The 14,703-nt window shown below is 31.4% G+C and overlaps 1 protein-coding gene across 1 annotated transcript in view; it reads left to right on the top strand.

Moving 5' to 3' along the window:
• Positions 1-13,260, top strand: part of LOC127730883 (uncharacterized) — a 30,803-nt gene extending 17,543 nt beyond the window's left edge. The window contains exons 4-8 of the mRNA XM_052239486.1: positions 2,291-2,361; positions 4,830-4,888; positions 6,062-6,173; positions 6,804-6,860; positions 7,945-13,260. Of these exons, the coding sequence (XP_052095446.1) occupies positions 2,291-2,361; positions 4,830-4,888; positions 6,062-6,173; positions 6,804-6,860; positions 7,945-8,088 (443 nt within the window). The 3' untranslated portion in view covers positions 8,089-13,260. The remainder of the gene's footprint in view (positions 1-2,290; positions 2,362-4,829; positions 4,889-6,061; positions 6,174-6,803; positions 6,861-7,944) is intronic.
• The last annotated feature ends 1,443 nt before the right edge of the window (positions 13,261-14,703 follow it).

Here is a 14,703-nt window from a genome sequence, read left to right as displayed (position 1 = left end):
AAAGGATAGACAAGAGGCCCACAGACTTACATATTTGTACAAAATGACAAACAATATTACTCCATCTTATCTTAATAATATTCTACCTGATCGGTTCTGTAATATACATGAATATAATATGTGTAATGCGAATGATTTTCAACCTATTGCAGCAAGAACAACATTGTACTCTAACTATTTCCTCTCATCAGCATAAAAATCCTGGAACTCGCAAACTGTTGAACTACAAAATAGTCTGTCTCTTCTTGCCTTCAAAAATTATTTAAAAAGTAACTGTGAAAATAAGCCTGTATTTTATTATTGTGGTTCCCAGTCTGGTCAAATGTATCATGCGAGAATAAGAATGAACTGTAGTGGACTCAACAAACACCTCTATGACAGAAACTTGATACAATCCCCAAAGTGTGTTTGTGGAGACCCTGAAACAACAGAACACTATTTATTAAAATGCAGAATTTCCACTAATGTCTTACTTTTTGGCTCTGATAGACTAACAGTAGAACAAAATATACTGATATTCAAAGCTGTGCAAAACTTTATTATAAGTAGCAATCGATTTACTTCCACAATCAAATAATTCTATTTATTCACTCCTCCCCTACTTAAAGAAATATTATTTCATTCTTTAATAACACTCTCATTTTTCTAAAACACCTTTCACCCCTTCCTTTGCTATATTTTTTTTTAAATATATAATCAAAGGATTAGGGGCAATAAGGCCCTTATTTGGCCCAAATATTACTGCAAATTTAAAAGTTATCATACATATTCTTAAATGTGTCCTAACTAGACTAAGGTATCAGGTTTTCAGAAAATAAAAACAAATTTCACATTAAACAAGCTACCATGGCAACAAACCATGACGAAATTTGTATATTTTGTAAAATTTCTTAAATTTCCTTGCTTTTTATCAAATTCTAAGTATATTTTAGATTGGCAAAGTATATGCGCACCCAGGAAACAACTTTATATTTGGTGAGATTATGTTAACAGTTATAATAAAGCTTCTCTTAAATTATTTTGTTGTTTCTTGGCTGCGCACAATGTTTCCGTAATGGAAATAACAATGGAAAATTGCACAAATTCTGTATTTTTCATCGTTTTCATGAAAACGTTACATATTATGACATAATTGTGACGTCATCAGATAAACAATCTTATGTTTTTCATTTATATTTCTTCACTCTATGCGTTTCCAAACATTATGTGCCAATTTGAAATAGTTGTTAAACGTTTTATTTTCTTGGGCCAAAACCGGGCCTCAATGCCCCTACTCCTTTATAATGAACTTTCTTTATGTTATTGTATTCATTGACTGTATTTTGTTACGTACATATTCATTTGCTATTAAGCATGTAATCATAGCTTGTAATTTAATTTTTGAATTTAGGGAGACAGATTTATATAAGAGCACTGCTCTTGTTTCCTAATCCCAATTATTGAATAATTTGTATATTTCGTATTCTTTACCATTGTAGCTATATATATATAACAATTTCTTTAATAAAATATGTTTACACTAATGCTATGGTTCCTACCTAGTTTGTATCATTTATAACTCTAGATTTTATTTCAAACTTATTCCAAATCCCCATCATAACTCTACAACTTTTTACCTACAAAAAAGAACTCTATACAACATACAAATCTTGGTACACAAAAATGTAGTTAGTTACATCTTGCTTCAGTGCTATAAAAATAAACCATTCTTGAAAAAAATTGTGTAGTAACAAGTCTCCTAAATAACAGTTTTCCAAATACATGCATGAAGGTCAAGGTTTCAGATTTATGACATGCTGGTTTAGGGTAAAAACATTAATTAGCAAGAATCATTTACATTCATAAAATTGAAACTTTAAGGTATTTTGATATAAACAGACACAATAGAATATGTAATATGTTTGACTGTATTCTATAAAAGATGAATGTCATTTTATTTTGGATTACATTGTATGTTATAAAGAAATTTGGTTCAATTTAATATAATCTTGTCACTTAAAAACATCAACATTTTAACTTTTATAATTGCTATCTGTTTGTTATGTAAAATAAATTAATAATATTTGAACATATTTTCATATTACTGAAACAATTTGTTTGAAACTCTTGAATATGTATATCATGCTCAAATTGTTCTCTGTGATGCTGATAAGATGTTATTGTATTGTAACCTATAAAATGCATTGCTTTCAGAATTAGGAATACTTATTTTTATTAATTTGATTTAATTGACCCATATTTTCTTATATAACTATTATATATATGTGTACCGGTATATGTATCATTTCAGCACCAAATTGTCAGAATAAAGGTACACTGTGGACACCTCTACATGCAGCTTGTTTTCAGGAACATGGACCTGTAAGATAATAGATGCAATCAGTTGTACCTTCGTCAGATCACCTGACTTGTACAGCTTGGGTTAGCTTTTGCTGTTACATTGTATTAAGAAGACCTTTGAAAGATCCTTTTTCTGAAACCAATAGATCTTTATAACTTACGGAAGCCCAAATTTATTGTAAATCTTCAAGCATTTCTTTTTATACAACCTGAAGACCCATTTGGTTTCCGGACAGTAACTTTAGTTTAAGTAAATGGATCTCTATGAAATTTTACCAGAAGGTTCAATACCACAAAAGGAAGGTTGAGATTGATTTTGGGGGTTATGGTACCAACAGTTTAGGAATTAGGGGCCAAAAAGGGGCCAAAAACTAGCATTTTTCTAGTTTCTGGACAATAACTTGTGTGTAAGTAAAATTGAGAATGGAAATGGGGAATGTGTCAAAGAGACAACAACCCGACCACAGAACAGACAACAGCAGAAGGCCACCAACAGGTCTTCAATGCAGCGAGAAATTCCCGCACCCGGAGGCGTCCTTCAGCTGGCCCCTAAACAAATATATATACTAGCTCAGTGATAATGAACGCCATACTAAACTCCAAATTGTACACAAGAAACTAAAATTAAAAATAATACAAGACTAACAAAGGCTAGAGGCTCCTGACTTGGGACAGGCGCAAAAATGCGGCGGGGTTAAACATGTTTATGAGATCTCAACCCTCCCCCTATACCTCTAGCCAATGTAGAAAAGTAAACGCATAACAATACGCACATTAAAATTCAGTTCAAGAGAAGTCCGAGTCTGATGTCAGAAGATGTAACCAAAGAAAATAAACAAAATGACAATAATACATAAATAACAACAGACTACTAGCAGTTAACTGACATGCCAGCTCCAGACTTCAATTAAACTGATTGAAAGATTATGTCTTCATCATATGAATATCAGGCACAATCCTTCCCGTTAGGGGTTTAGTATCATACCATCATAACATATATGAGAAGAACATAACCCGTAAGTGTATGGATCTCTCTGAAATTGTACCACAAGGTTCCATGTCACAAAGGGAAGGCTGGGATTGAGTTTGGGGGTAATTGCCATAAACGTTTAGAAATTAGGGGCAAAAAAGGGGTCAAAAACAAGCATTTTTCTAGTTTCCAGACAATAACTTGTGTTTAAGTGTATGGAATTCTCTAAAATTGTACATTTTTCCTGAAAAGAAAATAATCTCCAAAATTTCAAAAAAAAAATTAGGGTGAGGGGGAGGGGTTTCAAAAAGTTTGGGGGTTTTCAAATTTTTTGGGGGTTCATATTTTTTTTTTTTCAAAATTTTTGTGAAATTTCAAATATTTTGAAAAAAAAATTGGGGGGGGGGGGGGTGGGGTGGAGGGGGGATTTTTTTTTCAATTTTTTTGAGGGTTCATACTTTTTTTCTTCAAGATTTTTCAAAATTTCTAATTTTTGGGGGTTTTTTTTCCCAAAAATTTCAAATTTTTACATTGAATTTATTTCTGATTCATATATAAAAGCAACAAATACTGATATGTCAGGAGATACACACCAAACAGGGTGTGTAAATTATTATATATAACAGATTAACTTAGTATTCTGCAACAGCACAGTATTGCACAATAGCAAGAAATCTTCAATTGAAAATAAATACAAATCTTTTAACCTTGTATTACTATTTTGGATATTGGGCTCTATTTTTAAATTGGTCTACATTGAGGTCCAAAGGGTCCAAAACTAAATTTGTTTGATTTCATCAAAAACTGAATTATTGCAGCTCTATGATATGCTGAATCTTATTGTGCATTTAGATTTTTTTATTTTGGGCCCTGTTTTCAAATTAGTCCATATTAAGGTTTGAAGAGTCCAAATTTAAACTTTGTTTGATTTCAACTAAAATTAAATTTTTGGTGTTTTTTATATGCTGAATCTAACCATGTTGTTAGATTTGGGATATCAGACCATAGTAGGTAAATTAAATGTCCCATTTCAAATTTTTAAGATCTTTGACCATATTTATTTTGTGTCAGAAACCTATATTATGTCGAAAATTTTATCACAATCCAAATTCAGACAGGAACAAGCTTGAATATTGTGTCCAAATTTGCCCAAACTGTTCAGGGTTCGACCTCTGTGGTCGTAACTGGCTGCTCTTGGCGAAGGATTTTATTGAGAATGAAGTTTGATTTGTATTTTATTGAATAACAGAATATTTATGCATTACCTGTTATGAGCAGTTGGTATATACCAAGATGTTGTAATATGTGATCAGATATTTAAGGCATATTGAGTGAAGATGCAAGTACTGAGTCTATGCTATGTACATATATCCACAATTAGTTAAAAAAAGCATGTTTCTATATATTGTCCAGCGAACCTGTAAATCTCTTATAAGGACAGATTTCTTGATAAACTTAGCATATGTTTCATATATATAGCACTGTTATAGATAAAAAGAAATGAACTTTCTGTTTTTAGATAGTCATGATACTATTAGAGGCAGAAGCACAACCAGAACTACCTGATTCTGAGGGAAGGTTAGTTATATTTATATAACGAATCTTGCATATACAGACATTGAAATGAGGATGAAAAGTATAAAACTATACATAGTAACACTAAATGTCCAACTTCCAGTATTTCTGGGATTTTTTAAAGAAAAAAGAACAAAAAAATAGATTTGAATTAGAAAGAGGAGAGAGAGTCTGAGAGTATAAGTCTTTCTTATTTTTCATGCCCCCGCCGTAGCGGAGGGGGCATTAAGTTTTACTCTTGTCCGTCTGTATGTACATACGTCCATACGTCCCAAAATTGGTTTCCGTTCTCTAACTTGAGTTTGCCTCAACCAAATGTTATGAAACTTATACACAATGCTTATTACCACAAAATACAGATCAAGTTTGAATTTTGGTAGTGTCACTTTAACCGTTCTAGAGTTATGCCCCTTTATAAATGGAAAAATAACAAATGTTTAGTTTCCTTTCTCTTACTTTAATTTGCCTCAACCAATTATTATGAAATTTATACACAATGCTTATTACCACAAAATACAGATCAAGTTTGAATTTTGGTAGCGTCACTCTAACCGTTCTAGAGTTATGCCCCTTTATCAATGGAAAAATTACAAAATTTTTAGTTTCTGTTCTCTAACTTAAGTTTGCCTCAACCAAATGTTATGAAACTTATACACAATGCTTTTTACCACAAAACACAGATCAAGTTGAATTTTGGTGGCGTCACTTTAATCATTATCGAGTTATGCCCCTTTATAAATTGAAAAATTGCAAAATTTTTAGTTTTTCCCGTCTGTAACTTAAGTTTGCCCCAACCAAACATTATGAAACCTTTACACAATACTTATTACTACAAAACTCAGATCAAGTACAAATTTGAGTAGCATAACTTTTATTGTTCTTGAGTTATGTCCCTTTATAATGTTGTATGCAAGCAGGGGCATCATCTGTGTCCATGGGGACACATTCTCCATTTATTTTACAGGCATTGTTTTGTTTTTTACTTATTCAGTTAACATTTTCAGGTTGAGCAATTAATTTTTTCCCCTGTAATAGAAAGGTGAATAATTGGTTAAAAATTGATGAAATTGATTTTGAATTACAAAACTTAAGACAAAAAGGATGCCATTTGATTTAGAGTTATTTCCCTTTTAATCAAAATTAAGTTATTTTGTATTGCATGTAATTTTATTTCAGGACTGCAAAAGATTTTGCCTCAGCGTCAGATAAAATATGGCCACATTTTGCAGCATTAAATCTACAAAGAACACACAAATGGGAGCTTGTTGATAAAGGGGTCATTAAAAAGGTAACTTAAATAGAATTAATGGTATCTGAACATATTAAAGAAAAGTATGTACTTTCAAGAAAGCAACAGATCATTAAAGTCCTTACATATATTTGATTTAAAAAAAGTTGAATAATGTTATGTAACAATTGAAATCATATACTTTTGAAAAACTCCAATGCAGCCAAAGCAGCCAAACATACACAAATTAAATGGACTTGAAATATGGAATTTTGACACGTCCCAACCTAAAAAGTAAATCATATGGAAAAATTACTGTGATAAAAATACCTTGTGATTGAGAGGGTCCCCATCATTGAACATTAAATCTTGTTTTATTTAGGATATCTTATCCTCAGAACTATTGGATGTTGGGTCTCCTGTTCTGGAATAATGACCTCCCCTATTTGCTTGAGATATAGAATGGAATTAAATGAATATACAAGGGGGCATAATTTCCATGGGATTCAGTTTTCCATACAGATGGATGTAAATTTTCCATGACAGGAATCAATATGGTTGAAAATTGACACTGCGTGTCAAAATACCATTGGTAGACATAGATGTGTTTGATTACGGTTTATAGAATTTATATATAAAATTGTCAATTTTATGAATATGGTTATGAATGTGAATTTGTCCAATTTGTAGATTTCCAGTAATCAGTTAAATAACCAGACAAGACGAAGTGGTCATGGAATAAGACTGGTATGTTACTGTATGATATAACTTCCTGTTCATTATTCATTCTAAGTTACCTCCCTTTATGGTAGGTGTAATGAATGTTTAATTATACATTGATAGTTTTGTTTGGCCTAAAATATTGTTCCCGGAAAATTTGACAGTTTCCAATTTTGAGTAAGAAATTCAGCCAACTCGTTGCATTCAAATGATAAATGTTGTTATTCTTCATACATTTCATTAGTAACTGCATTTTATACCTGCTTTATATTCCTAACTCGGTGTTAAAACAGATGAAATCGAGCATACTTTTCATATATTCCAATGTTTATGTACTCGCTAACTTCAATACACAAAAATAACCTTGAAAGTTGGCAACCTATTTTCTAACATGCAAGGATAGGTGTGCTAAGTCGTATAAAAAGGGGATTTCGAAATTGTCAAACAAATTTGAACTCAGCTTTACAGATAACTATAGGTAAATACTTCACACACAAAAATTACAGAAAACCGTTATATATTGTACTTTTATTTAATAATAATATAATTTCTATTCCCTAAAGATAATTTAGTTGTTATTTTACAAGAGAATACTGGCAAAGCCAAAAATATTATTCATTGATTCAATTTAAAAACTATTGTTGTTGAAATAAAGGCAACAATTATAACAGTAGGTATCCAAGTTGATTTCATAGAAATAAAAAAATATTTAATAGTCTTTTGTTTCGGAGGTCAGGAAAGATTTTTTTTATTTTATTTTATAGAATTCTATGAGATGATACAGCAATAAGTAGTCATGCTAAAGTATTAAAATTCATTACAAATTTGTTACCGGGTTAAAACTCAATTACTAAACCACTTTACCTTTAAGAAATTTAAATATATTATGTGTTTCCTGTATAGATTGCTGTGGCTGTTACCAGTTTAAAAAAATTACCTGCTTAAAATAAACTGAAATACAAGACATTGATTGTATGAAATTAAACCAGTATAAATTGTTGAAACTATGAATCTGGATGATTTAAATCAGTTTAAAAGTATGACGTCCTTAATGGGTTTTTATGCAGATTTGTTTTGTAGATTGTTATTTTTTTCTTTTTGCGTATTTCAGGCTGCTAACAGTCGTCCAGAATCGGCCTATGCTTACAACAGTGATCCTTTCATCCATGCAGCAGTAACAGGGGACGTGTTAGCCGATCAAGAGGAAAAAATGTCTGGTCAACAACTACAACCTCAGTTCTCATTATGGAGATGATACATTTTCTAGTCAGAAATCATGTTTGTTTAATGTTATTTTATCCATTGTCACACTCATTGAAACCAGGGTATGCATAGCAAGGACTACCATGTCAATAAATGATCCAACAAAAGTTCTAAATGACCACAATAACAATGATGTAGCTATAAATAATGATAGCATGTTTGTATGATATAAAATAAGTCAGTACACTAGGCATACCCTCGATAAAACCAGGGCTAAATATATGATGTATCCAATGTTGACTGTTTGTGGTAGAGATTCATTTGAAAAAAAACAAAAGGGATCCTAGCCAATGAATCCTTTCATACTAATGCTTGAGTTACAGTCAATTAAATCATTTAGAAGTTAGTTGATTATATGTAAGAAAATTTGTTCCATTGGTAATAATTTCTTTTGCTTGAAAATTTTAATTCTACAAAAATATGTTTTTTTAATTAAATGTATTTCCTGTTACATGGTTAAAGTAAGATTACAGGGATTTCATTTGTTCATTTATGTGCTTCTATAAGTGTGTTAACATCTGGTATAAACAAAATAAAAAGTTAAATTCTACCTGAGTTGGCACAATTAAGGTAAATTCTGATAAACAAGAAAGGTAAAATTTCCTACTTGAAAAATTAAGATGAAGTGTATTGCAAGGCTTCCAAAATGGTCATATATTCCGGACATTTGTATAGAGTCCGGTAAAAGTCCGGCTGGGCAAAGCATGAAACGGTCATCTACTTTTTAGTTTTCAAGGCTTTCTTGCTTTGCTATCACTTGGTAAAAAAACATTATAGAGTGCTGACTGTGTTCCTGAAGATTATAATGCATTTATATCATCATAGTTATTGACATACATCCATAATTGTCATTGAAGAATACTCTTATACTTTTATTTTACAGTTATTATGATTAGTTGTAAAATAATGGAAATATGATTCACTATGAATTTAGGACTATCATAATACAGGAATTCATTTGTTACCTAAATAATTCACAGAAATGATGTTTTAAAAGTAGAAACCTATCATTTGTTATATATCAATTGCTTACTCTTTTTTTGGTGAGGTTTAAATTTGTGGTTTATTTTAAATGTATTATATGTGTTACAAACTAAAGATTAATTTACAATATGTTGTGCAATCCAAGATATTCCTTTGTGTAAAAATATTATTAGCATTTTTCTATTTCAAGTCTTAAATAAGCTGTTTTAAAAAATAGCAGGTATTAAAACTTGAAATGGGAACACATTTGGTTAAAACAACCAGAAGTAAACCATTTCTCATTTCAATACCTAACAAATGTTTAAATAAAGGTAGGTAAATTCAAATTGAAGGAACAGTTGCAAGAAAATGACTATCTCCTTATTTGAATTTGGTGTAAGGTTTTGTAAGACATCATTTTTTTGTCAAATTTGATGTACCAGAGCTTCATGAACACATATAAAGTGTTGTTGCCAAATCAAATACGATAGAGTTTGATATTATTGTAAATGTTGATCTGTGGACAGACATGATTATTGTAAATGTTGATCTGTGGACAGACATGATTATTGATCAATGTCATGTTAGATCTGTGGACAGACATGATTATTGATCAATGTCATGTTAGATCTGTAGACAGACATGATTATTGATCAATGTCATGTTAGATCTGTGGACAGACATGATTATTGATCAATGTCATGTTAGATCTGTAGACAGACATGATTATTGATCAATGTCATGTTAGATCTGTAGACAGACATGATTATTGATCAATGTCATGTTAGATCTGTAGACAGACATGATTATTGATCAATGTCATGTTAGATCTGTAGACAGACATGATTATTGATCAATGTCATGTTAGATCTGTGGACAGACATGATTATTGATCAATGTCATGTTAGATCTGTAGACAGACATGATTATTGATCAATGTCATGTTAGATCTGTGGACAGACATGATTATTGATCAATGTCATAGTTCTGTTGTACTTTTTCATAAAATTGTATGATCTTACAGTACCATATAAAAAATATGAGTTAAATTCTTTTTTTTTTAAGTAGATTAACTATTGAGTAAAAGTCACAAAAAATTTCACAGGAAAAAGTTTCTGAATATTCCAACAATTTAGATTTGAATATAAATCGTTTTACATTTTTGACATAGTTATTTTTTATTTGAGAACATTTCTACTGCCATTTGTATATGAACAAAAGCTATGTCAAAATTGATAATATGATATCTGGGACTTGCACATCATGAAGACGGTTCTGAGATACATGTATTATATTGACAACAAGGTTATCAACAACTTTGTGGGTCATCTTAGGACTGCTAAAAGTGGTAAAATTTTCAGGTTTAGCAAATTATAAACTTAACTTTAGATCAGTTTAAAGATTCTTTGAAATAGTTCAATTCATTCTCTGTATTGGGACAGAAATCCAAAGAGACCTGGGTTCTCCGTCATAAGACTTTACTTAGTACTCAGAATACTTTAGATCAGTTTAAAGATTCTTAGAATATAGCAAAGTGCTCTCGACCAATGAAAGTGTAGAATTTGGTGTTCCTTAATTGTGAAGAATGAATGTAAATTATGTTCTTAGTGAGGGATTATCCTTTTGTACAGGCCTATTTACAGTTCAAAACAAAGAATTTCTACGAATGAGTTACAACTGCCTGAATCACATTTATTAGGATTATTGATTGAAAGTTCGATTTTGAAGCAAACAAAAATGATAAAAATAAGTTTAACGTTTACTTGTGCAGTACAATTGATACCGTTTGTGTTATTATGTGAATATTTAGAACTTTCAAGTTACAAAAAAATATCTTTGTGGGTCATCTTAGGACTGCTAAAAGTGGTAAAATTTTCAGGTTTAGCAAATTATAAACTTAACTTTAGATCAGTTTAAAGATTCTTTGAAATAGTTCAATTCATTCTCTGTATTGGGACAGAAATCCAAAGAGACCTGGGTTCTCCGTCATAAGACTTTACTTAGTACTCAGAATACTTTAGATCAGTTTAAAGATTCTTAGACATAGTTCAATTCATTCTCTGTAAAGGGACAGAAATCCAAAGAGACCTGGGTTCTCAGTCATAAGACTTTAATTAGTACTCAGAATACTTTAGATCAGTTTAAAGATTCTTAGACATAGTTCAATTCATTCTCTGTAAAGGGACAGAAATCCAAAGAGACCTGGGTTCTTGGTCATAAGACTTTACTCAGTACTCAGAATACAAAATTTGTGCTGGAAACAGGTAATCCAGTGTTTTGATTTGTTGATTTCTGAGTCTGAGTACAATAATAGTGCTGGAAATTTTTATGACCGTAAGCCATGAGCCATACAAATAAGATAAAGTCATTATTTTCTCTGAGATGTGATCGATAGAATTCACAGTATTATATTTATATATAAATATTACACATCCCAAATTTTTCATTTTTTGTCTCGCCTTGACAGAGTCAAAAAGCGAGACATTGGTTTGCTGTTTCCGGCGGTGGCAGTAGCAGCATCAACAATGTATTAGTTTGTGATTAGGTCTAGATATTTGGTATGCAGTTGTATTAGCATTGACACATTTCATTTCCATGGAGATTATTTAGCCCTGCCCCCTCAGTCATGGTCTACTGACTTTGAAACTTTTGCTTAGTTTACATGTATTAGTTTGTGATTATGTCAGTTCAAGGGAACCATTAGTGATGGGCCAATGTTAATTGGTATGCAGTTGTATAAGCATTAGCACATCTCATTTTCATGGAGAATATTTTGCCCCGCCCCCTCAGTCGTGGTCAATTGACTTTGAAACTTTTGCTTAGTTTACATGTATTAGTTTGTGATTAGATCAGTTTAAGATGAATGGCTAATGTTAAGTCAATGATATTTGGTATGCAAATTTATTGGCATTTTTAAGTCTTGTTTTCATGGAGATTATATAGCCCACCCCCTCATCATGGTTCATTGACTTTGAAACTTTTTCATAGTTTACAAGTTAATGTTTGTGTTTAGGTTTGTTCAAAGGGAATGAATTATGATAAGTCAATGGTATTTGGTATGCAGTTGTATTAGCATTGGCACATCTCATTTCCATGGAGATTGTTTAGCATGATGATGTACCTTCAGACATGGTTCATTGACTTTGAATATTTGCATAACCTACATGTTAAAGTATTGCTATTTTAATTTCAACATTTGCATTATCAAAATTACAAAAAGGCGAGACATATCTCTGTGTTAACAGTTTACCTAGTTTTGCAATAAATTTTTCTGTGATATTTTATGTGTATGTATTTTTTAATTTTTAACTGCCATATTTGACTTACCTTTTAAATGAATGTCAGATTTGATGTGTATTAGATTGTTTAGTTTAAGATAGTAATTGATATCAGTGTTCGATTAATTCTCCATACAGCTATGTAATTACCCCCATGTTTACTTTGACAAAACACTGTTAAATCAGTCAGACTTTATTAAATCACATTACACAATCTTTTTAGTTGTTATATGCAGGTGCTCATCAGTATTAATAATAATTATATTTTAGAACATTGATGTACAAGTATGCTTTAATTATTGTTTCATCAGAGGATGACATGTTGTAAGTGAACAGATTAATATTGATTGATTGTTGTTTGCTTATTGTTCAGTGGCAAATATTTTATTCATATTCAGGATGAGAACAGATAACAATAAATATTAAAGGTATGTTTTGCAAAGTGGGTTTAAATGGACTGTAGGATTGGGAATTAAGACTGCCACTGGAAAAAGAAAAAGTTAAATAACTTGATTATGAGTATACATGTATACACAACCTTTGTGTCAGTCACCATTCTTTACTTATTTGAGGATACTGTTGAATCAGAGACAGGAATGTTTGACATAAATGTTTCAAGTTCTATTCTTCTCAAATTTTAAGATTTAGGGAAAGCTATCTCTTTCATTTTGTTTGTACTTTTTTGGGGTGTGAATAAAAGAAAGATTGCAATTAAACTTATTTAAATACAAAGTGTTTTGATGCCATTTAAAAAATTTTAATATCACAGATGCAACAATTGTTTGTTATTGATGGTGTAAAGGCACATTACTGTGATTATTTGTTATTGATGGTGTAAATGCACAATAACTGTTAACTGTATGCATATTATAATTTGTTTTAATTGTTTTCTTTGGAGTATTAATAAAAGGAATTTGATCCAAGCTAATTGTTGATTCTTTGCTATCTGTTTATATATTTGTGTGTATGGTTCTTTTAGCAGGAATATCACACAGATAACACATTAAACAAAATCCAGAATCTGATTATTGTTGGAAATTCCCTCTTTCTATCATTTCTGTTGTAGCTCCACTACCATGGTTATTCAAAATAGACATAACAAAACAAGGAAAATTATAATTGTGATACCTATATAATCACCATTTTTGTCTGTCTTGCCTTCGACAAAGAACGCCAGACATTGGAATTACAATTCTTCAGCAGTGTAAACTACTTGTATAATGCTTTATATTCCAGAAGGGAGATCTGGACACTTCATACCTTGTAAATAGATGCATTGTGTTACGAAAATTTCTGTCTGTCATATATCAATTGTCCTTGACCTAATTTTCATGGTTCAGGGAATACTTCAACTTTTTATGTGAATTTCTCACTTATTATGAGTAATAGGATAACTATATTTGTTATATGGGTTCCTTGCAAGGTTTACATGTCCTTCAGATAGGGCTCACCTGACCTCAACCTCATTTCATGGATCTGGGATCAAGAATAAAGATGTGATTAGGTCTGTTTCTCAGATGCTATAAGTAGTGAGTCAACTATATGTGATATATGGAATGATTGTAAGGTATACATGTCAGTCTGGCAGGTTTCATCTGACCTTGACATTATTTTCATGGTTTAATGGTCAACGGTTTTGCTTCAGTAGTTTGGTCCTCTTCAAGGATACTACAAGTAAAAGGGTAAACTATACTTGGTGTATTGAATGCTTGTAAGGTGTACATGGCTGGGATCATCTAACCTTGACCTCACTTTTGGAAAGTTTGCTATAGCTTGCTATAGCAAAAACTTTCCTAAGGCATCGGCCTCAAACCGGAAGTGACAGACTATCTTACTTTAGGATGTGTGTTCTACTCCTAGATAATGAACATGTAGTACTGGTGTTTGACAACTACTAGTAATTCTAGGAAGATGCTTTTGAAATTTTGAGTTACTTCTATTTTGATTAGCTTACAGTTTGTAAGCTTGCTTCATACAGGAACTTCTTAGGAAGAAAGATAAAAAGTTAGCAATATCCTTTAACTTTACGTTCCGCTATATAGATGATGTTCTCTCGCTAAATAATACAAAATTTGGTGGCTATGTTGAACAAATCTATCCCATCGAACTAGAGATAAAGGATACTACAGATACAGTTAAGTCTGCCTCATATCTTGACTTACATCTAGAAATTGACAATGAGGGTCGGTTGAAAACAAAACTTTACGACAAAAGAGATGGTTTCAGCTTCCCAATTGTGAACTTTCCATTTCTATGTAGCAACATTCCAGCAGCGCCTGCATACGGAGAATATATCTCCCAATTGATACGATATTCCCGGGCTTGTATTTCCTATCATGATTTCCTGAGCACCTGAGATCACCCCC

Source organism: Mytilus californianus, unplaced genomic scaffold, assembly GCF_021869535.1.
Source record: "Mytilus californianus isolate M0D057914Y unplaced genomic scaffold, xbMytCali1.0.p SCAF_2, whole genome shotgun sequence".
In the NCBI taxonomy this organism is placed as follows: domain Eukaryota; kingdom Metazoa; phylum Mollusca; class Bivalvia; order Mytilida; family Mytilidae; genus Mytilus; species Mytilus californianus.
This window is presented reverse-complemented; position numbering and strand designations above follow the sequence as displayed.